The sequence below is a fragment of the Chenopodium album genome, chromosome 13 (genome assembly GCF_948465745.1).
Source record: "Chenopodium album chromosome 13, dcCheAlbu1.1, whole genome shotgun sequence".
Classification (NCBI taxonomy): Eukaryota; Viridiplantae; Streptophyta; class Magnoliopsida; order Caryophyllales; family Amaranthaceae; genus Chenopodium; species Chenopodium album.
Window position 1 is genome coordinate 27,633,855 of NC_137846.1, and position 23,973 is coordinate 27,657,827.

General features: G+C 38.2%; 1 protein-coding gene across 2 annotated transcripts in view; it reads right to left on the reverse strand.

The window, feature by feature from the left end:
* Positions 1-23,569, reverse strand: part of LOC145574720 (uncharacterized) — a 35,595-nt gene extending 12,026 nt beyond the window's left edge. For both annotated transcript variants that reach the window (XM_081632567.1, XM_081632566.1), the window contains exons 1-11: positions 23,030-23,569; positions 22,868-22,943; positions 18,426-18,631; positions 18,227-18,313; positions 13,679-13,771; positions 12,145-12,299; positions 11,032-11,116; positions 10,845-10,931; positions 9,430-9,549; positions 7,284-7,385; positions 7,037-7,207 (exon numbers count right to left, since the gene is read on the reverse strand). In XM_081632567.1, coding sequence (XP_081488693.1) covers positions 7,040-7,207; positions 7,284-7,385; positions 9,430-9,549; positions 10,845-10,931; positions 11,032-11,116; positions 12,145-12,299; positions 13,679-13,771; positions 18,227-18,313; positions 18,426-18,631; positions 22,868-22,943; positions 23,030-23,401 — 1,551 coding nt within the window. In that variant the 5' untranslated portion in view covers positions 23,402-23,569 and the 3' untranslated portion in view covers positions 7,037-7,039. The remainder of the gene's footprint in view (positions 1-7,036; positions 7,208-7,283; positions 7,386-9,429; positions 9,550-10,844; positions 10,932-11,031; positions 11,117-12,144; positions 12,300-13,678; positions 13,772-18,226; positions 18,314-18,425; positions 18,632-22,867; positions 22,944-23,029) is intronic.
* Between the last annotated feature and the right edge of the window lie 404 nt (positions 23,570-23,973).

The following is a 23,973-nucleotide window of genomic DNA, read 5'->3' on the forward strand; positions in this document are numbered from 1 at the left end:
TGAAGAACGCGCCGACTACTTTCCAACGGATAATTAATACAGTCTTCATTAATTAGATTGGAAGGAATGTAGAGACGTACATTGATGACATGAGAGTCAAATCCAACGCTACAGACAGATCACCTTGCTGATCTCCGAGAAACCTTCACCACACTCAGGCGGCATAAGGTCATGTTAAATCCCAAAAAGTGTGTTTTTGGTGTTGGGTCTGGGAAGTTTATCGGATTCCTGATTGACCAAAGGGGGATAGAGGCTAACCCCGAGAAGATACAGGCGGTGATTGACATGAAGTCACCTCGCTCTATCAAGGAAGTTCAGAGGCTTACTGGTTGTCTCGCTATGCTTGGGAGATTTCTCAGCCGGTCAGGTGACAAGTGCCTTTATTTCTTGCAAGCAATCAGGAAGAAGACTAGATTTGAATGGGGGGATGATGCTGAGGCGCCTTTCAAAAGCCGAAAGAACACTTAGACTCCTTGCCAAGGCTTGTTAGCCCTCTGCTAAAGGAGATGCTCTATATGTACCTAGCCGTCTCAGATCATGCCCTTAGTGCTGTTCTCCTTGCTGAGAGAGACGGTAATCAGCTCCCGGTCTATTTGATTAGCCATGTGCTCAGAATTGCTGAACTCCGGTACCCCATGGTTGAAAATTTTGGCGTTGCTCTTTACATGGCTGTCAAGAAGTTGAAACCATACTTCTTGGCACATCCGGTGGTGATCTACAAAGCGCCCAATGACAACCTTGGACTCATCCGGCAGAATGCTCAAATGGGCTATTGAAATGCAAAGTCTTGAAATCACTTACGAACCAAGGAAGGTAGTGAAGGGTCAGGCGTTTGTCGACTTTATTGTCGAAATGACAAGGTCGGTTGCTCCGTACAACCTTGATCAGGTTTGGAAGGTGCATGTAGACGGGAGCTCTATTATGAACGGCGGTGGTGCAAGCATTATCTATCAATCTCCGAAAGGAGATAAATATGAGTATGCACTACGGTTTAAACAGGTCTCAAACAACGAGGCGGAATATGAAGCCCTGCTAGCCGGCATCCGCATGTGTAAGGCGGCAGGGGCAACAAAAATTGACGCCTGCTCTAATTCTCAATTGGTCGTTAGCCAATACCATGGTGAGTATGAAGCCACCCATCCGGCTATGATCAAATATTTGCAGCCGGTCAAAGCTTGAAGCTGGAACACTTGAACAATTTCATCTAACTCAAGTGCCCCGATCTGAAAACAACCAGGCGGATGCTCTGTCTAAGTTGGCATCCTCTGCCTCCTGTGATACACCTCGGTCAGTCTTTTGGGAAGTAATGGAAAAACGAAGCATATCTGATGATGAACCCATTGGAGTGCTGGACCGAAGTTCTACTTGGATGGATGACATCCGGGCGTATCTGACAGACGGCACGCTCCTTGATTCACCTCAGGAGGCAGTCGTGCTGAAGAAGCGTGTAGCAAACTTCGAGATGAGAGAAGGAGAACTCTTCAAGGCGGGGTTTCTGAAGCCTCTATTGAAGTGTATTACCCCGGAAAAGGGGAAAGAAGTTCTCGAAGAGGTGCATGCGGGATACTGTGCCTCTCATGTAAGCGGCAGATCCTTAGCCGTCAGGCAAGGCGGCATTACTTCTGGCCCACTATTGAGTCAAATGCCATGGAATTTGTAAGAAAATGTGACAAGTGTCAAGGATTTGGCAAGCTAATCCATCGGCCGGCTACTGACCTGACGACAATCCACAGCCCAGTCCCGTTGACCTGACATTCTGGGCCCGTATACGCCTGCACCAGGCGGAAAGCGCTATATTTTTGTGGCTGTGTATTATTCCAAGTGGGTGGAAGCAGGGGCAGTAAAAGGTATCAAGACAAAAGATATCATCTCTTTCATCTAGAAGAACATTATCACCCGGTACTTGTAAATTTTTGTAAATAAAAAGTCTATCAATGCAAAGTTGCTTTATGTTTTCAATGTTAATTGCTTTGTATTTATACATGCGCAGCAATATACTACCGCCAGTTGAAAACACAGACGGTCTACTGAATAAATAAGCTAGGTTAAAAACTTAGCGGCTAATCTAATATTTAAAATTGGTGGACCATCGTCAGTGCAATGCCCAGACGGCCCTTATAATGAATAAAACTAAGCTAAGTTAAAAGACTTAGCGGCTAAAATGATATTCAAACCGAGGCCAATGGCCGGATGTAAACTTATTTTATAAATTCGTCAGCTCCTATTTGAGTATAGCGTCCGGCGACGCCCCTCCGAGTGTAATCGTCGCAGAGGGCATTCTATTGTTTGCTCTACCAGCATACATAGACGGCAAAGATTGAATGATTAAATTGGTCAACTCATAGCTGTGTGACCAAAACAGTCTAAAAGAATGATTAAGCTTAACACCGGATGTCAAGTGACATCAGCCGGTTAATTACTGAAGTTCTCTGTTAGGCTGTCAACGAAATTGTACCAGTAATATTCCATACTCTTTAACGTATCAAGCATTCCAAAGTCAATCAATCAAAGAAGTACTGAAACCAACCACACAGCGAGCCGCCAAGGGCAAGAGTAGCCGCCATACTATCTGAATTGCCGCATGCTTTAAAATGTTAGGCAAAAATTCAAACATTGAAACCAAAGAGCAAATTCATCAAACCGACCCAATCGGCAAATTTCATTCAAAACCAGTCAAAACCGGATAACCATGCAATGCGCAGTAGGGCTTCAGTGTCCCGCTCGTTCTCAGCAACCTGCCGCTTCTGCTCATGGGCAATCTCGTCCTTGTGTTTATTCCTTAGTTGGACGAGTTTGACCCCCAGGGTGCTGACGTCTGCCCTCAGCTGGGCGTTCTTGGTGTCAGCTCCCTCCAATTTGAGGTTTGACTGGCAGTCTTTAGCTCCTCTTCAAGCTTGGCTACCCGCTCGTTTGCGGCGTCATTAGCAGCCGTCAAGTTCTTTATCAGCTCCTCATGTTTCAACTCTACTGCTTTAATTTCAACATCACATTGTATTTTACCGTATTCAGCAGAGTTGAGAGCTTGAACGGCCCTCTGTTTAGCGTCATTTACCTCTTCTCCCTTTTGTCTGAAGGGGACCCTAAGCCCGTCAACCTTCAACATAGCCTGAAAAGGTGGGGTCAGACGGTTAATAAGGAGAGTTAAAAGCTTTAAAAAGATAAGGTTCTAAGTAAAAATTACCTCAGGCCTTGGATTCGGTCGAAGTCCACGACCTGCACATCCGGCACAGAGTGTTTCTTGTTCGGGTAAGTGTCCGCACCATCCTCTTAGCAAACACCTGCATGTCAGGCGGAGCTGAGGGAGTATCTGCACCAAAAGAAGTACTTGGTGAGAAAGCAGCATAGGCGGCACCCGACTCATGCCGGCTACTCATCGAACCTTCAGGCGGATTGACCCGAGTCTTGACTCGCCTATAGTCAATCGGCCAGGGGAGTTCGACTCGTGTCTTACCTTGAACGCGGGGCTGAGGAGACTCCCCTTCAGCCGCTACAGCGCCGACTGTAGCAGTGAGTGGCTCGCCACCCTTCGATGCCGGGCCTTTGCCCCCGGTTGTAGGACGATCTAGGTTGGCTGAAAAGGGAGTAGAAGGGTTCTTTCTCCCCGTCTTAGACGGAGTTTTGGCCAACTCTTCCCCCGGCCGCTTGAACAATTTGGTGATGGAGCGGGGGATTGACTTGCTTCCGCCCTGCAAACAATAAAGTATGAGATACAAACGGAAATTCGTAAGTTGAATGAAAGGGATACAGCTGGAAGTTTGAGTTTAACAGACGGCCTACCCCTCCCTTCTTGGTTTCCAAGGCCGCCTTCTTCTCCAGAAGCTGCTCCTTTCTCAGAAGAGCAGCCGACTAGGCAGGCGTCATCTCAAGAGGAACCATATTCTTTGCTTCGTCTGCAGTAAGAAAGGAAACAGTTGGTCAAAAAGAGTAACAAAAAACAAACAAGGTATTAATACAGACGGTAAATCGCCGAGTGTGTTATAAGTCTACCCTGCTTGAACATAGGGCTAAGCCCACAGGCGGAGAGGAAGTCCTCGTTCTTAAAGAAGTCCGGATGAGGTATCCAGTTTATAGGAACAATTATTTAAGTCCCATCCTCCAAGGGTATAGTTGTTGTCTTAAAAAAGCCTGGCTCCATGATCTGCTCGTAGGCCCTAGAAGACATCCGGGGCAAGGCGCACTTCTTTCCGAGCAGCGCCGGATCTTGATTGTACCGGCGAAGGAACCGGTTGTGCCCCAGAGTTGGAGAACAGATGAAATAAAATCTGTCCTTCCACCCGGACCATTTAGACGGCTTGTCCAAGGTTATTAAGTATTCCGGGTGTGTGGTTAGAGTGTACCACGCACCATACCCGCCTGGGCCCGGCTCATATTATGCATATGAGCAAACGCAGCAAAACTAGGCTCTATGTTTTGATACTCGCAGGCGGCAATATAACCCAGAATGTTAATCCACGAGTTTGGGGTAAGCTGCCACACACCCAAGTCATACCCCTTCAAAATTCTTTTAATCCCTTTGTGAAGGGGGAAGCGGAGGCCGGCTTTAATCACAGCCTCATAACAGCCGAAACAGTTGTCGGCATTGTCAATATCGTCCCCCCAGGCAATCGTTGCCTCAGGCGAAGGAACCTCTATTCTCCATCCCTCTCCTACCGGGTGCGCATCCGCAAAAGGCCTAAAGCTGCTTTGCATGACAGTTAAGTCCCTAGGAAGCATTTTAGTTGTCAAGGGATTTAGCTCAGGCCCTTTAGCCGGCTGCTGATACAGAGCCGCTACATCTTCCTCGTCAGAGCCCGACGCTTCTAAGCCGGATCTCTCGGCGGCTTCCTCACCGCCTTACCCCTCTTCATCAGACCCTAGGGAAGAGGCATCGTCCTCGCCGTCTGCCCTTTCCAATATTGTGTCACTGGGGGTTGAAGGGGTGCCACCCGGAGAAGAACCCGCCTGCTCTTGCTCTTCCTCCGAACTTTCATATTCCTCATATTCTTCATCTGAAATAACTTCATCAGCGGGCACTCTTCTAGAGCACCGCTTGCTCGGCTTGACAGCTGTTTGTTTAACTCTGGCCATGTTGTCCTGCATAGACACAGAGAAGGAGGAGTTCGGGGATGAGCAAAGCAAGTCCGAATTTCCAGAAATGGCACCCCCGGTTCTAGATTCAGCCGTACCAAGAGACCAGCTGATTGACCTAGGCGGTGCTGTGTGGGTCGATAGAGAGTCCATTTTATCTTTGAAGCCTAACTACACAAGCGGAAAAGTATAAAAAGCTTGAAAGGAGTATAGGCGGTTACCTTTAACTTAGCTCTGAATATCTGAAAACAGCTACACGCGGTGACCAGATGTATTCCTTGAAATGCAGCCGGAAAAACGCAAAATCACAGCAAAACAGATGCAAAGTTTCTCTCTAAAAAGCTCTCTCTTTCTCTCTCTAAGAAGTCAAAGGCTCTGGTGTGAAATGGGGAGAGAGAGAGGGTAAAACCTTCTATTTATAGAAGGGTAAAAGCAAGGGCATCCCCGTAAAACCCTAGAAGGTGAATAGTTTTTACTATTCACCGTTTACTGAATACTGCGTGTCACAGGCGCCACGTGGCCAGCCACGTGCCACGTGTGAGGGGCAAATGTTTTGGGTAAAATTACCCTGTCCACGTGGACCAATCAAAGAGGACCACGTGTCAAGCCTAGGCAGGTCCATTTGGGCCAATTGCCAGCTGACACATGTCAACCTCAGATGTTTCATGAATTGCGGCCTTCAAGGCCCAATTCCCAAGAGCGCCGCAAAACGGCGCAGCCCACCAAATCTAGGTCAAATGACCTAGAAGGGGCACGTTCACCAATGACCCTATAAATAAGGAGATATTCCTCAAATTTTGGGGGATAAACAATCATTTATTACACCTACCCAACATTCTCTCACATCAGAGAAACACCTGATCTCGGTATCCGAGAAGATCTCATTTCATTTTCCGCACCTTCTCTTACTCACATTCAAGTACTAACTTGATCGTCGGAGGCGGAGCTCCAAACACCCGGAGCCTCCGTTGTTTTGCAGGTACCGGGCGCAGTCGGATCAGTACTCGAGCTGTAACTCTCCCGAGGGACAAAAACACCCAAAACAGGGCGGATTGGGGGTGGAGGTGGGTCGCAACAACGGCACAGGGGGTTTGGGGGGAAAGTGGCGCACTGTTGAGGTAGCGGTAGGGAGGGGTAGGCGCGGCCGACGGTGGCAGCCCCTGGCAGGTGGTGGTGGTGGACTGGTGGGCGTTATGGTGGTCAGGTAGGGGATAGATTAAGGCCTTGTTCACTTCACCTTAAAAACATAATATTAAGTAAAAATAATTTCAGTTCAATAAAAATAAGTTCTCAGTAAAATTAATTTCAGTTCAGTAAAAATAATTTCGGTTCAGTTCAGTTTAGTAAAATTCAATTATCTTAAAGAAGAATTATAATAGAAAATCAGTAAAAATAATTTCAGTTCAGCAAAAATATTTTCAGTTCAGTAAAATTAATTTAAGTAAAAATAATTTAAGTTCAGCAAATATAATTTTTGTTTCAGTTCAGCAAAAATAAGGTGAATTGAATGGGGCCTAATTGTAGCTTAACGCGTGGCACATAACCTGTTATAACGGGTCATTGACTTTTGTTTACCGGTTTGGGATTGAAGAAAAAGAAAACCCCCCAAAGTTCAGAAAGTTCGGATTATTCCAGAATAATCCAAAGTTGGGATTATTTTTTCTAATTTTTCCCAACTAAAATTGAAAAAATTTATTTATGTACAATAGTGGTAAAATATGGTCAAAGTTAGTATAAGAATAGTTTAAAAAGTCAATTGATGCAAATATTGAGAAATGGAGGAAGTATAACAAGTCATTTTCATAAAAGAACATGATATATATTCTGTTTTTTTTTTTTTAGCTTCAAATTAAAATTGACTCCATGTTCTTTTATCATAATGTGATGTACTCATGCTCTTCAACAAAACTACACACAATAAAGTTCTTTCTAAATTGCGCCTAAACACTAAATAAAAATACCACAATACCTTTCACTTCAATGAAGGGGCATATGGAGCAGGACAAGGAGAGACACTATGATCAGGCAACAGGTTTATCAAATCCACAGTTGCCTGCAAGCATGCTTGTAGAATTTTCTTTTCCAGCCTAACAAGCTGGGTAGCAACTCGTTTTTTGGGATTTAGATTTTGATCTGCCAACTAAATTATTAAACCTTGTCATATAAAGCTTCATAGTGAATCATTTCATATTAAAATAGAGAGAACAGGAGAGTACCAAGGCATCATCCTCCATTAAAGTGGTAGAGTAGCCAGAAAGTCTTTCCTTGAAATAATCCAAAAGCTGGTCCAGAACTGCTCTTTCAACACAAGGACTCACCTGCAATTATTTTTTTGTTTTATGTTTTATTAGATAACAGTGCAGTGTCATATCAAATTATCAATTCAAATATTTTATATACTAACTGCAATAATAATCCTTTTACACAATACTGGAATATTTTATGAGCTTTGAACTACTTGAACCCACGCCTCCTAATGAAGTATCCCAATGGCGCAAGCCCGACAATTCATTTGAGGAAAAAAAGTATAAAAGTGCCTTGATCATTTTTTTTTTGAAGAAATACTAGGCCACAAGGAAGCCCCATATCGAGCATTGAGCGACTAAAGTTGTGGTCTTCATCCCACAATGAGGTGTTTTTGGAATGTCCTAATCTCTTCAGAACAAATAGGGGGGCGGGGGTAATTCGAAAAAAACACCTCTTTCCAAACAATGCTCATTCAATCAAGCATCATTCTTCATGACATAATCTCCTTAGAGTTTATAAAAAGGGAAGAAATCTAAAAAAAAAAAAAAAAAAAACTCTTTCCCAACAAAGCTTATTTTTAACTTTTTTAGGAGGGGGCAAAATCTTTCCAAAAAGAGCATGGGTTCTATGAATAGAGGAACATAACAAAGAGAAGTGTATTTGTGGAATTAAAAGAGTTTGTTTCTCTGGAAAACCATCTTTCAATTTCAGCTCATTCAAAAATAGTGGAATTTGATTCAATCCAATCCATTCACATTGTCAAATAAAGGCAAAGGGGGTGTAACACTAGCCTGTTTTTGTTCAGAGATAAAGATGTAATAAGTTAGCTTTAAAAGGCAAAAGAAATGGCTTTGCAACGTGACTCAGACTTGGTTTTATTATACTAAGAGCTTAGAAGTTACTACTTAAGTATGTTCAGTCCTAAAAGAGAGGCACACTTTCTTTTCTTTTTTTAAAAAAAAAAAAAAAAAACAGCTTTTCTAGCTCAACCAAGGAAGAATCACCATAGATGAAGCCCAGCTTGAGACTTTCAAGATAAACCATACATATAATTTCAGATAATGCATAAACAAATGTCTATTTGAAAATAGAAAACTTATCACTTCAGTGCCAAATTTCTAGTAAAATTGCACTTAGGTGACTTGGGTTACATTTTAGTCACCTGACATAAAAAATTCTTGCTTATTTTTTACAATTAGTAACTCCTCTTAAATAATTAGAGAAATGTTTTGAACTAGTAATTGAGAGACATGTGTCTTGGAAGAAAAGTTTTAGGGACTTAGGCTAGGTGAGGTTCGTCCGGGATGAATGTCATCCATCTAATAAGTAATATATGATACATGTCAATTTATTTAAGCATTGGGGTAACAATAGGACGCCAAAGTGAACAAAAACTCTAAAACCAGCCCTTAGCATGAATGCATTGAAAGCATAGGTCACCAAAGTGTAATTTCTCTTAAACCTGCGGCAACAAAGCTGAAACTATTCAAGTAAGGAAAATAGAGTAAAAGATACAAGGTCAAACAATAAAGCCTTCAAAATTTGGCAATTAATAACTCATTTCCGTTACACAGCAGTACAAGTAAAACAAGGAGAACAGCAAAAGAATAAGCATAGACTCATTCTATTTCATAATCAAAATCCTTGTTGACCCTATAATAATTTGCAAGACTAGGACATGATATCAAGCTTTAGAATTTATACACTGAGAGCTACATAAACTCTCATAGTAATAAATGCAATTTTATAGAGAATTACAACTTGAGCAATTCAAAAATCAGAAACAGAAAGAAACTATCGTAAAGAAGCTATCTAGATTGGGCTAATTCACAAGGGCAACCATACAGGAGATGTAAGTATTAAAGGTATCCATAATTCTTGGACCTATACACACTAACTCAAGAATGTATCAAGACACATAAATCATGACCCCTCCAAAATCTGACCAGAACTATGGGGTAGCATACCAACAAACAGAAATATGGTGTATCTACAGACAAGCAGAAATAACCTACAAAGCATGTATGTGACTAAAAAAATTGAAGAAACTTAAACCAAAGTATCAACATAGTAAAGTTTAGTCACCAGGACATAACAGTAAGATAGTCAACTTACAGGACATACTGGCCCTTGAGAAGTGATAACAGATTGCATCTCGGCAGGATCTGAAAGATAACCAAGTCTCAAATATGGAAGCATGTCAGCAACTGCTTCTTTTTCCTTCCCAACATGCACCTGCAAAACAAATTGAGAAAATGACAACCCTATTTTCAGTAAAGGTGGCAAACAGGCAGATCAGATTGAAAACAGGTCAGGTCAGGTCACTACAGTGTATGTGTTGTTGCAGGTTCAGGTGATTTCAGGTCATGCAAGTACCTGGCTCAGGTTAGATCAAGTTAAAATGAAGCAGATGTGCTGCTTTATTGGATTTGAACTAAACGAATAAAACCTTAAAAATATAAGGGAGACATAATCAAACCTTAAACATATATAGTATTTGTATTTGAACAAGTACATATGACAAAAGTAGAAAGTTTTGAATATGAAGAGGAGACAAAATTGAATAAAATTCGTATAAAAGAGTTTAAACATAGTATGAGATTATAAAGAGGGGTAAATTTTGTAAACTTGAACTTCAGTCATATCTGATCAAATTTAATCAGGTTAGGATAACATTAGTTAAGAAATTATCAACTTCAATAGCATTTGATTTTTGGGAATAGCAGAATTTAGAATTCGATAGGATTGGTCTCAGATTTTTGGTGAATTTAAATAAATAATCTTGCTAGGTTTCTATAATTTCAACAAAAAAACGCTCATGGTGAGATCCGAAAGAAGATTTATGAAACATCAATTGGGTCATTAAGTTTCAAGATATTGGAATTTCAATAACTGAAATGTAAATAGATGCCAGATTTCTGAAAAAGTGTTTCTGAAATTAATCAGGATTCAGGAGAAAAAAGAAAATTAACACGTCATTTCAAATGCAAAATCAAGTCAATTCCGGAACGAAAGACTTCAGAAGAAACAAGAAATTTTTCAGCCTTCCACCACTGCTACCTCTCTCATATTTAAAAATCTTACCTGCCCATACATTTCTTTAAAAAAAATCCTCATTAGAAAAACTACTTTCACCATCTTCTTCTCCCACCTTGAAATTCAACTGAAGCATTTTTAACTGTAAAAGAGTTTTAATTAGGTCTAAGTGTGCAACAAAACAGAGACATGGTTTCTATAGTGCAAATGCAAAATTTACGTTCCTTGAACAAAGATTTAAGTTTTTGTTTATTATCTGTCATTTGGCTTCTAACTAAGGCTGCTATTTATAATTGAACAAACAGATTAAAATTTTCAAAAGCCGCTAAAAAAAAAAAAAAGTTTAACAGCAAATATCCAGCAATGTAATATTACATAGCTGAATATTTTAAGGATACTAGGTATCACAAATTTTGGGTTTTTGTATAGTAAATTTCAGACAAGGAAATTCTATCTGAAAAGGTTCATCCCTACTAAAAAGAATGAGTCCGTACATGAAAACTTTGCTGAGATAGTTTTCCATTACGTTGGGCAACCATCCTCTTTTCCTGATATTGTGGATCCTCTGTGCTTAGAGCAGCCTAAAGAATACGTGATTAATTAGCAACTTACAGAATATTATGTAAAGAATTGTTCCGGAAGAGGATAATGTACTGTAAGAAAGTTACTATCTAGTTTTACCTCAACCACAATGCGGTCATAGGGATTATCTTCGTCAACGAAACCATAATTAATTAGCAACTTGGAATTGGGCTGCGGTCCACACCTGGTATATGTCAAACATATCACAATATGTAGTTGCATGAATAGGAGAGAAACAGGGAGACAGAAAAGAAAAAAAGAAAAAAGAAAGGTGTGCGTGTGTGTGTGTGTGTGTGTTGGGGGGGAAGAACTGGTTGAATCTTGGTTTTTTATAAAATAAATTTTTATTTCTTGCTCCAGCAAAGGATAAGAAAATAATCACCTCAGACAATCAGCAAAGAACTACAGTGTATAAGAAGACTCAAAGCACAAGGCAATATGGATTTCCTTGTGCCTCAATGAAGTGAGGCATACTTCATTAAAAAAAAAAAAAAAAAAAAAAAAAAAAAAAAAAAAAAAAAAAGAGATAAAAATTTTGGTAAAAAAAAGCTGTTTGCCTCGCCTGAAAAAAAAAAGGGCATGGACCATGTCGTCTTGCACCTCAGTGATGTGCGTTTTTATACACTGGATGGCTGTTTGAAAAAAAAAAAAAAAAAAAAAAAAAACCCTACAGTGGGAAATTATTACTGAACAAGCTGTTGCTCACTACTTTCTCCATGCCAACAAATTTTTTAACTTATCCAACCTTGATAAGTTTTCTAGTATACAAAAAAAAAAAAAAAAAAAAAAAAAAAAAAAAGAACACAAGATACTTATGTTTAGCAACTTCCACAAATTTTCACAAGAAATCTCATGGAAGAGTAGAAGCTAAAATATGTACATACGAAACAGAGTGATATGCAAGAGATTTCTAAGCAAACAATGGGTAATATGACTATAGGAGATAGAGCTGCCATTAATGCTCTGCTTCACAAAGTTAGAAAGAAGGTGACATGATGGGTTACAAACTCATTCATGCAACTATGTTATCAAAATTCATGCCTCCTGATTCAATGATTTCTTGTGCAACAGAAACAAAAAGCTAAACATATGTTTCCAAATAACCAAATCCATGAGCCTTAATTTTAAACACTTTCAAGAAACAGCATAAAGAATATAATTACATAAAGGAAAATCCTTGTTCCAAGAAATCATAAGAGTACATATATATACCAGACAACAATAGGTTCTCCATCCTTGTAAGGTCGGTCAACCACCAAATGCACAGCATCATCTACAGCAGTTAACATTGCCTTGCAGGTACTCTTATAAGCTAACAGTGGGGGGCCCAAGGGCACCAAAGCAAACCTGCGTGCCAAGCTCACTCCCTGATCACAGATTTTAAAATATATATATATATATATATATATATATATATATATATATATATATATATATATATATATATATATATATATATATTTTAAAAAAAAAAAAAAAAAAAAAAAAGGAATATCAGGTATATTATCAACTTAAGCATTTTTATACATCATGGAATGCAAAGTGTCATACATCAACAAATGAAGCAGGAAAACAAAAGTCAAGAAAAAACATTCAAATAAGTTTAGTAAATAAGAACATGACTCAAAGAAAAGCATAAGCAGGCATCAGCATACTACAGGAATATGTAGTCTCATAGAACAAGCAAACAATCTCACTCCCTGGGAACGAGAAATATTTGTAATCATTTCTGCAGCAAAGTAGTAAATCTATCACCAAATTGGGTCACTACTGCTTTAAGTATAATTTAGCAAAATAACTGGGCAATCATAATACTTGAGGAAAATAAGGGGTATTGTTTTAAAAATAAAATAAAAAATTTAAGAAAAAAAGGCTATTTGTACAAGAACTAATGCCATCCTGCATTGTATATTGATACACTCTTAGTTAATTTTAAGAGCCACCCCCATCCCCCACCCCCCCCCCCCCCCCCCCCCCCAAAAAAAAAAAAAAAAAAATTTGGTTTGAGGTATGGGTTTAGAAAATGAAAGTTTCTAAAACAAACATTAGATATGCCCATACCTCATACCTAAAACTTCTAAACCAAACTCCCCCTGAAAAAGGTAATACTCTGACAGGAAACATAGATTCATACTAACTTGTCATAAGTATAGAAAACACTCCTCAACAATCTCAGTTCTCATCATACGATCCTCTTCCCAACAAACCTGACATCTTAAAAGACATAACATCTACACCAGGAGCTTATCCCCCTTCAATCTCATCGTACGAGCAAGACTTCACCCAGACTACACTAGGTATCATGGGGCTACAAACTGTCCCTTCACCATAGAACTCCAAGCAACTGAAGAGAAGAAAAAGTCTTTCCCAAAAAAAAAAAAAAAAAAAAGATTTGCAATACTCTGGTAATATACATTTGAAAGACTAGACAAGCAGTTTGAGAACACAGAAAAAGTGATAATAATGAACACTAAAAAGAAGAATAACTTGTGTAGCCCCTAAGAGTATCCAGTACCAGACAGAACTTACGTTAGAATACTGAAAATAAACTAGTTATGTGACAAGTGAACATTTACAGCAATTTCCAATGTAAAGACACTCAAAGATAGCACATGACAGATGCAAGCAACCACAAACTGAAATGCCCTTGATTAACAAAATGGTCTACTTAAGTAATAAAGGAAGAGACATTCAAAATGATTTATACATGACAGGAAATGTCAATATGTCCTTGCACTAAACTTACCTGTAAATGCACCACACAAGACTGAACAGCAACAAACGCTTGCTTAAAGATCTCAAAAGGAAAAGCCTCGGTGGGAATGTCGTAAGGATATTGCTGTAAAACGGCAACAACAAAAAATTAATAAATAAATAAATAAAAATAAAAAGAATAAAAACATAGAAGGAAAGGATCATGGTTCAATAAAAAAAAAAGGAAAGGATCATAAATCATGACTCCTAGCAATTCACAATGGGACGAGGGTTGAGAGAAAGATAGGCTTTAAGGTAAATTGGACTTTTGTTGCCAAAAACATTGCTAACATTGACCAATATTGCTGATCATCACCTATAGGCTATGAGTAAATCTATCCTGAACCATAACCCTTCATATTTCTTTTCTATTGTTTCCCTCCCTGATGAGTGCCATTTTAGGTTGTTTTTACGGCACTCATTTGATGAGTATTTAGGTTGTTTTTACCTTCTTTTCATAGCTTTCTTTCTTAATAAATGCTTAGTTTTATGCATTTTCTCTTTATTTCCCTTTTCTCTCTTGTTTTGTGTTTTTACGATTTTTATTGTGTTTTCTCCTTTATTTCTCCTCTTTTCGTGGTTGTAGGTATTGTACGAGGTTCGAGTCGATATTGGTGGTTTTCTAAGTTGGAAGATGCTTTTGGATTAAGCTCATAGCATTGAGAAATCTCAAGATGCAAGGAAGTGGAAGCTCCAAGTTCTAGCTCTTGCGCTCTCAAGCCGTGCTCTCATGAAAGATGGTGTTGAATCCACCGTGGAGGCCGCCCTTGAAAATTGTCACCCCCAACATGTATCAAGTGAAGCACACGAAGACCCATTTGTGAACGCACGAGGCTACGAAGAAGTCGAAGAAACCCGGCGGGCGCGCAACCCACATGCGCCAAGCGCGCACCCTTGCCTGCGCGGGCGCTCCTGGTTTCGGTTTCTCTCGTCTTCTAATTTCGGCAACCTATAAATACCTTTTGACAACCGATTTTTGTAAGAAGTTCTAAATATAATTTTGATCATAATTTTAGCTTAGTTGAGAGTTTCTTTCTCTAGTTTGGGAGTTAGTTTAGGAATAGATTTAGAGAGAGAAAGTAAGAGATTTCAATGGTGATTTGAGAGATTAATGAACAAGCGTGACAATTGTGTTGAAGATCTTCACAATCAATCAATGAGCATTTCTAACTCTATCTCATCTTATTGCTTTGTTCAATTTCATGTTTGTTTAATTTGATTTTGATGTTTGATTCTTGATTAGTGTAATTGTTCTACTTATCTTGTTGATTCTTGATTTCTTCAGTTGCTTGTTGTTTAGATAATGATTCTTGAGTAGTTGTTTGGCTAGGGATTACGTGAAACTTGTATGATTGATTAATTGTGATTAATTTGGGAAATGTGTTGATTGATTGTTGAGATTAAAGTGATTAATGTAAGTTTGCATGTGTGTAATTTGATTAGGCCTTGAGAATTATGCTAGATTGCATTGTGATTTCTAATGATATGACCCATTGATTTAGGAATTGCAATTATCGATTAGTTTGGATTGTGATTCTCCTAATTTGTTATTCGTAGAGAGCACTAGCTTAACGATTAGGAGATAACTCTTTGATTCCAATTGTTAGCTCTTATCATTAGTCTTCACAACCATTGATTGGCATGTTCTTCCCAACTTGTTGCAATTGTCATGATTACTTGTTAATCCCCATTCCCTAGTGTTTTATTTGTTTGATTCTTTGTTTTGGTAGTTATTAGTGTTCCCTCTTTACCCTTCGACTTCGACCTAGCTTAGGCGGCCAATTGAGAGCGCTTGAACATAACCGTTTCTTTGGGTTCGACCCTTGACTTATCTCTATACTTGTATTTAGGTTTGTTATGTGTTTATAAATTTTATTTGGCTTAGGGAAGATTAGTCAACGACCTAGTTTTCCCCCCGTCACTTCCTCGACAGTTGCGAACCAAACAACCCTTAGTCAAATTGCAATTTATTGATGAGTGCCATGTATGGCACTCAAAAGAATAGTTTAGGTCCTTTTTTTGTATATCTTCTCAATTATTCTTCTCTTTTTCATTGATTTCTTTAATTTTCGTGTTTAATAACTTTTTTTTTTGACGTCTTTAATAACTCGTTTAGGACTTGTTTTTCGTGTTATTAGTTCATAATTTTGTATTTTAGTTGTTTCTCTTTTATTTTTGATTTTTGGAATTAGTTTTGATTTATTTTAGTGACCTTTATTTTCATTTTCTTTAATTTGTTCTCTTTTATTTTGACTTCTTTTTATTCTTCTTTTTTTTTTCTTTTACTTTTATTTTATTTCCCATTCCTTTCCTCGGTTTTCTTTGCGTGTACAGGTATACATTCAGATCAAAGTTCAAGTTTCAAGGCCGAAAGTTTGTGTTCAAAGTGTTGGTGTTTAATTTGAGGAATTGCAATCAACAACACAGCCAACATTCATATTTGTCCCTTGCTGCTAGCCACTTAACCTACACATCATTTTATATCCTACACCATACCCTAACACCCATTTCCCTGCTATCCTCTACCTATCCACATCCCAGCAGTCACGCATCTGCAACAGCCACATCAACACTCCACGTCTCCACCAGCTTCCTTCTCCTACACACACAGCCACCTCGCACCTCCCTCTGTACCTACGCAAACAACGGCAATAGTCCACCAACCCGCAACACAGCAGCCCCTCGCTGCACCTTTACCACAACAATAACAACTAACAACAGCAACCAACACCACACACACCAGTCACGGAAGCCCCTGCACTTCGCACAACAAAGCAACAGCAGCCCAGCAGCAATTGCAATGCCTATCAGCAGCCCCTGCTCCTAGCATCACGACCAAACAGGCCCCGCAACAGTTGACGCCAAGTTTGCCGCCAACTTCGACCTAGCTTAGGCTTTACTTCAAGAATGCACTAGGCCTCTAGCATTACCAATCCTAGTGGTTCGCCCTATGACTACTTGCCCCTATACTTGTACTAGGGTAGTTAAGAGATTATAAATTTTGTTTGACTTTAGAAGGTTAGTCTTCAACCTACTTTTCCTACGTCAGTTTGTATTTTGCTTGTAAGATTGGTTCATTTAATATCTTGAATAGAAAATTACTCTCTAATACGCTAAGTTTTGTCTTTTGCATTAGAGTAAATGAACTTAACTTATTTTTGCCTAAACTACACTTATTTTTATCGATGCTAACTTATTTTTGGTAACCTTATTCTTAGTTTAGCTTGTATTTACTTAACTTATGTTTACTAAAACTTTTAAAAGAATAGAGCCTAAATTTGTTTTATATACAACATCTACGGAAGAGATATAAAAAATAACAAATACATAACAATACGAATCGAATAAAGATTTCCTACATCAAGACTACAATCGTTGAATAGATCTTGTAACGCGGTACATCTCCTCATACTCATATACTCATTACTCATACTCATACTCATACATACTCATACTCTCATACTCATATACTCATACTCATACTCATACTCATACTCATACTCATATACTCATACTCATACTCATATACACGTGAAGTACCCGTGTCGGATCCTCGACACTTGGACATGATATGACACTTGGACATAGAATTTTTTCACAAAATAGCCGAATCGAACACTTGGACACGCACCCGTGTCGGACATGGGTATTCGAGTCCGAGTAACATAGCTCATATACTCATACTCATACTCAACAAATCCCACCACAAGAGGAACCCACTGTAGTAAAAAAATGTAGTTTAATTGAAATTAAAAACATCAACATGCAAAGTTTATAGAGAAGTCAGAAATAGCCAAGTTTCAAAATTCCAACGGGGCCTAGAAAAGTTCAACTTTTTGAAAAACCAAGAGAGAAGGAGTGGGCTAGCGACTATGGTTTTTTCTTTTTTTATTATGGATACAAATAGAACCTAACTTACTATCATAATTGAGAGATAATAACAGAGAAGTCTAGCTATTAGTCCAGCTTAAGCTAAACATGGGAGTGAAAGGTAAGGATTAAGCAATGGTCTCCATCCCATAATAGCCCAAAGGACTCAAAATAGACCCAGCCTAAAACTGCTAACAATATTACTAAAGGAAACTAACTAAAAGTTTACGATGAAAATATCTATCATTATGAATCTCTAAAGTTTATGTGTTGTAACTTATTTGAGAAGTTAATTGTCAAAGGTAACTAACCTTTGACATCAAAAACTTAAAGTAGCTTATACTTTTGAAATGGAAATACACACATAATTCTGTAGAAGAAAAAATGCACTGATTGAGGAAATGTCATACTACAGCTTCATTCAAGAGTCACTTAACAGTATATAACACAAACTAGTTTGTCAATTATGGAGAATCGCTGTCAATAAAATCCCAGAATACACACTAGCTGCTTGAGTACAAAAAGAAGTAATAATAATTAATAATAGCAGAACTATACCATATCGATATGTAAAATCAACATAAATGTTATATTAGAAGAAAATTTGCACATTACTAAGATGAATTATATAATGATGATGTCCATTTCTAAGAAAGACAAAGAAAGTCACCTGAAAAAGCGATCCTGCCATAAACCAAACTGTGTCGAGCTCATCATACTCCTTTTTTATTCCCTCGTCCCTTACCATGATTTCAGCCTGCAAACCATCAAAACAAACTTTTATAGTCAACAATATATCAACCTAAATACAATATCACAAAACAAACAAAGCTCAGTTTCTTTATGCATAAGAAAGTGAAATAGAATACCAGGACAGGACTTCCAGAAAGATAAGAGAGTTCACTCTTTGACCAAAGAAGAGGAGACTCCACAGCAAGTTGTCCCCTACCTCTCTGCCGATCAAGCTCTCTGATATATGGATACCAAAAGGACTTTTTACCCTGTTTCTTTTCATACATCAAATATAATGCCAAGCAAGCTAACTCTGACAATTTGTTTGAAGCCAAAAGTTCCGCTGCACACAAGTTGAAGAAACTGAAGCAAGTTAGACTCAGTTTGATTTGTTTCAATATCATGAAAGGCACATGTCTGTAAGCAAATAGCATGGCCAATAGTACAGTAAGCCTTAAATATTAGCTTGGACATATTTCTGTAGCATCTGATTGAAATAATAAATAAAAAAAACACCTTATATAGTTAGCATCATCACATGATCCTCCTAGTGGTACAACGGTCTTAAAAATGAGAAAGATCAGGTTTTGATGCAACTGTCAAAAAGACCTAGCTTCATACAAAGCCAGGTTCAAATTTTACATATTGAAGAAAATTTCATAGTTATATTAAAAAATGTAAGTCTGGAATAATTCAGACCATGGAGAGTAGATGTACTAACCCATATTTGTTTTTCATTCAATACCAAATTACATGAGTTGGTCAACAACAATGACAACAAGTCATCATCATCAACAACAACAAAGCCAGAAACAACATAGTGGGCAAAAAACAGCAACGTTATAAAGTGAAATCTCAAAAAAGTGACAAAAACAAAAATGTCTATTTTATGGTGAAACTTCAAAAACCCCCCAATCTTGCTCCCTTATGCACTCCCACCTAAAATCTAAGTTTGTTTTTCAAACTGCTTCATTCAAAACCATGGTGTAAAAATGCAGTTTCGGTCGCGATCGCAGGAACGGTCGCGGTAATGCGGTAACGGAGATGATGCGTTGATCGTGGACCAGGTATCGGTCATGGCGGTAGAATTTTTGTTTTAGAGTTTTTTAAATTTTATTTTTAAAAAAAAGTTTAAATTGTAAATTGATTGTCATCTATCCAATTATTATTTATATTCGTATAATAATGTAACAATTTAAATGGAAAACTAAGAGTAAGATGTAAATGCAAGTAAAGCATTGGAATTTTAAAAAATGAAAACGAATATTGAAATCCCCTAGATCATCATGTGACTTCTTCTTTAGTGGGGTTAAAAAGTCAAGAAATAAATAAAAGATGTAAATAAAAGAAACCACAAAATGTGGACAACTGTCCCACCCAACTCCCCCTCCACCTACCCTAGTATTTTAGTCTTTAATTCTGTGCCTTTTTCTCTCTCTCTCTCTCTTTAGAGTCTGCAACAAGCTAACAATGGAGTCTTTGCAAAATCGCAACCATGGAAGCTGCAATACATGTTCAATTAAATGATTAAACTTGCAAAGTTAAGCTATATGCCTATATCTTGCGCGATTCGGAGGTGTATTGGTCGTATCAGTCAAAAATGCGGTGTTTTTTAATACCCCGTTACAAAACGCTAAATCTCGGTTCGGTAACTTCAAATTCCGTTACAGCTCAGGCGAAACGCGACATCACGATCGAGTTTCTATACCATTCAAAACCATTATCCAAAACCGACACATACCTCTTCTCCAAAGTTGCAGCATTTCTATCCTTCTTTCCCTATCTCCTTCCCCTTTTCACATCTCAATTTCACAAATTTAACCACAAGAGTTAGGAGCAGAGGCATTTGTTCAATGTCAATTTCATTTGATCCCCAATTAAATTTACCTTTTGTCATATACTTAGTTTCATCATCAAACCAATTTATTTCGATGATGATATAAGTGTATATTTAAATATTTTTTAGCATGTTATTGTGTAGCTAATTTTCTTAAACATATCATTTTTTTAAGTTGGTATAATATTATTTTATTTTATTTTAAGGTTTTCTTTGATAATTTCTATGGTGCATTACTTCCATATCTACAGATCTTGGTCCTTGGATGTTGCTTTCTGGATTTGCTTTCTAAGGTCCACTATAATCATGGTTAATGACACAGATAAGTTTGGTAAATTTTATAATTTTCTAGAGACTAATTTCAGGTTCACAATTACACTTTCATTATACAAGTACTTTGTTTTCTTTTTCTGCATGTTAAAAATAATTTCATACTTGCACCTAATAGAAAAAAATTTAAGGAAAAATTGCCAACATGAATCCCAACTTTGCCTCGTCCGCCAATATTCATCCCAACTTTCGTTTATTCACTATCACTCCCAACTTTGTACCCCATTAATTTCTATCACACCCAACCGGTAATCTAACCTAATATCAACACGTGATAGGTTCAAAAAAAAAATTTAAAAAAAATTAAAAAAACAAAAACAAAAACAAAAAAAACCTAACCCTCACGCAAGGTGGCAGCCGTGCCACCTCCGGGCTTTGGCACGCGGCAGCCCCTGCCGTTTCCAGCACGAGGTAGGCCCTCCAATTTCCGACAGAGAGGCAGCCGCTGCCAGAACCGACAGGAGGCAGCCGCTGCCAGAACCGACAGGTGCAGCCCCTGTTGTTCGGGCAGCAGGGCGGCCCCTGCGTGCTGTTTCCGGCCTACCGGAGCCCTTGCTGTTTCCGACACAAGGCAGGCCCTCCAATTTCCGGCAGAGAGGCAACCGCTGCCAAAACCGACAGGAGGCAGCCGCAACCGGGTGCAACCCCCTGTTTCAAGCAGGAGGCAGCCCCTGTCGTTCGGCAGCAGGGCGGCCCCTGTGTTCTGTTTCCGGCAGGGGGTGGTCGTTTCCGCCCCCTTCCCCCTCCGATTCGCCCACTTTCCCCTCCGATTCGCCCACTTTCCCCTCCGATTCGTCCCTTTCCTCCCTCCGATTCGCCCACTTTCCCCTCCAATTCGCCCCCTTCCTCCTCCGTTTCAACCCTCCCATCCCTTCCCCATCGAATCCGTACGCCTCGCTGCCTTCTCCGGCGAATTTTAACCACCCCCTTGGTGATTTTGCGAGTGACACTAAAGGAGGAGGTGGCTGGGGCTGAGGTAAGGGGAGGTGGTGGTGATGGTGGTGGAAGTGACTGTGGTTTTTATTTTTTTTTTAAATTTTTTGTTTTTTTGTTTTTTTAATTTTAACCTATCATGATGTGACACGTGTGCAACAAATCACAAGTTAGCAAAATTTACCTCTCCAACCGGTTCCAAGTCATTTGGGTGTGATAGAAATTAATGGGGTACAAAGTTAGGAGTGATAGTGAATAAACGAAAGTTGGGATTAATATTGGCGGACAAGGCAAAGTTGGGATTAATGATGGCAATTTTTCCAAAATTTAAATTGTTAAATAGACTTGAATGCATTTGATTTATCTAAGGAGATATATACAAAGGATATAAAAAAAAAATAATAATACAGTATTTAAAAGTAAATTTGATACATTATACAATTTCATTGAGCAAGAATCACTAATGACGGTGCAAAAAATTTTCGTGAATTGTGTATAATTTCAAAGTTAGCAATCAAAATGGAACGGAGGAAGTACAAATTCTAGCACGATAAGTTTCCATGAAAAAAGGAGTTTCCTTACATTGCTTTTAATTTTATGAAAACTGGAATTTATTTATGCTAATGCACTACCCTATGCCAGAAAAAGTAAAAGAAAAAATAAAATAAATAAAAAAAGATCATTTTATATCTTACTTTTTAGATTAAAGTTAAAGTGCGTAGAATTTAAGTATTGAAGTTTTACAAAAATATGGTTAGAACTTACTCCGTTTAATATTGACTCCTCTATTTATTTATAGTATAGGTTACTCTTTTTTACCATGATCTAGGGATTACTCTACACTTCAGTAAAGTTATCTTGAGTATATTTCAATCTTATATACCTGTTAACATATTTGTTTAATTGAAAGTTAGAGATATAGATTTGAAAACTTATGGTCCTTGTACAACAGAGTATACATTTGAACTTGAGTATGGAATCGAAAATTTTAACAATTAAACATTCACACAGCCACACAGGTATGAAATCAATTATGAGACTTAAGTCCTCTGGCTAAGAAATCAGTAAAGTAACAATTTCATTTTCAATGTAAATATTATTACAATATTTTATCAATATTGTTAACTCATCATACTTGATCCCTATATAACAACAACTATAAAAATAAATTGAAATTCTGATTTCCAATCTTAGCCGCTAAAAAAAATTAAAACAATTGTACACATAGTACTAAGAATACAGCACACATCCCATTGCATATGAAACTATTTCACATGTATTTTTCCTTTATTTCAAATTATTTGCAACGATTTGACATAAAGTGTAGTAGAAAATGTCTAATCCTTGCAATTAATCTGAAACGATTTGACATAAAGTGTAGTAGAAAATGTCTAATCGTTGCCATTAATTTGAAACGGAGGTAGTAATTCCCTAGACGAATGCAATAGCAATGAATTCAGAACTGAAAATGCAGCTTACCAACAGTTTCGTTACCCAAGACCTTCTCGAGTGTGACAACCAACGAATTCGGAACCGAAAATGCAGTATCACCAGCCTACCAAAGAGGGTTGAATTTTAATCATTCATCAAAAGCAAGTAAGCAACTGCAAATTATCACAAAAAATACCAAAAAAAACAAACCTGAAGTTCCTCACTAGCAGCAACATAATGAATTGGCCTGAGATTAGAATTATGTGAAGTTTTTTCCTTAAGAACAACTTTACAAGGAGGTAAACCATTAGAATGCATCCAAGATTTCAAGTCAAATTCTCTCTCCTCCGCATCTTCTTCCTCAATACGCTTCCCATTTTCTTTCGACGCGACGAAAATGTCAGCGCTACTTGAAATTGAGCAGCGATTCTTGAGCCGAATGACGCGAAATGAGGAGTTGAGATTGAATTTGCAACTGGAAGACAAAGAAATTCGAGAGAAGGAAGTGAGGAAGCGAGGTGAAGAGCGAATTGGAGAGAGTGAGACTCGGTACACTTGTAAAGAGCAAGAAGCTGCTTCCATGGCGGATTTTAGGGTTTTGGAGTATGATCAGAGATTGAAGGAAGTGAAGATGATGAATGAATATGAGGGAGTTTGAAGGAGATCTTTGATTGGCTTTTCTTTTGGTCTATGGAGGTTCACATTTCGTCGCTTTACTTAACTGAGATAACTAAGATAAGGAAGGAGGAGCGAATTAGAGTACTCCAAGAGCCAAAGCCAATCGACCATATTAGCCTATTGGGGTAAAAGTTATTCATTTAAAACTAGTTCTCTGACTGAACAACGCTCAATTATTCATTAAAAAAAATATTTTTATATATATTAGAAAAATTTGTAAATTACAGGCATTTAAATTTCGTATTTTGCAAATTGCAACCACTCAAAAAAAATTTGCAAATTGCAGCCCAAAAGTTCGTATAAATTGTAAATTGCAACCCGATTCAACTTTTCCATCGGTTTACATGTCAAAAAATCTTCAATTAAGGTTTTAGGGGCCATTTTAGCCTTAGGAATCCGAATTGAGCTCGGAATTAGCAAAAAAAAAACGCAAGTGCCTCGTTTTTACAATTTCCCACAAATCGATACATTTTTGT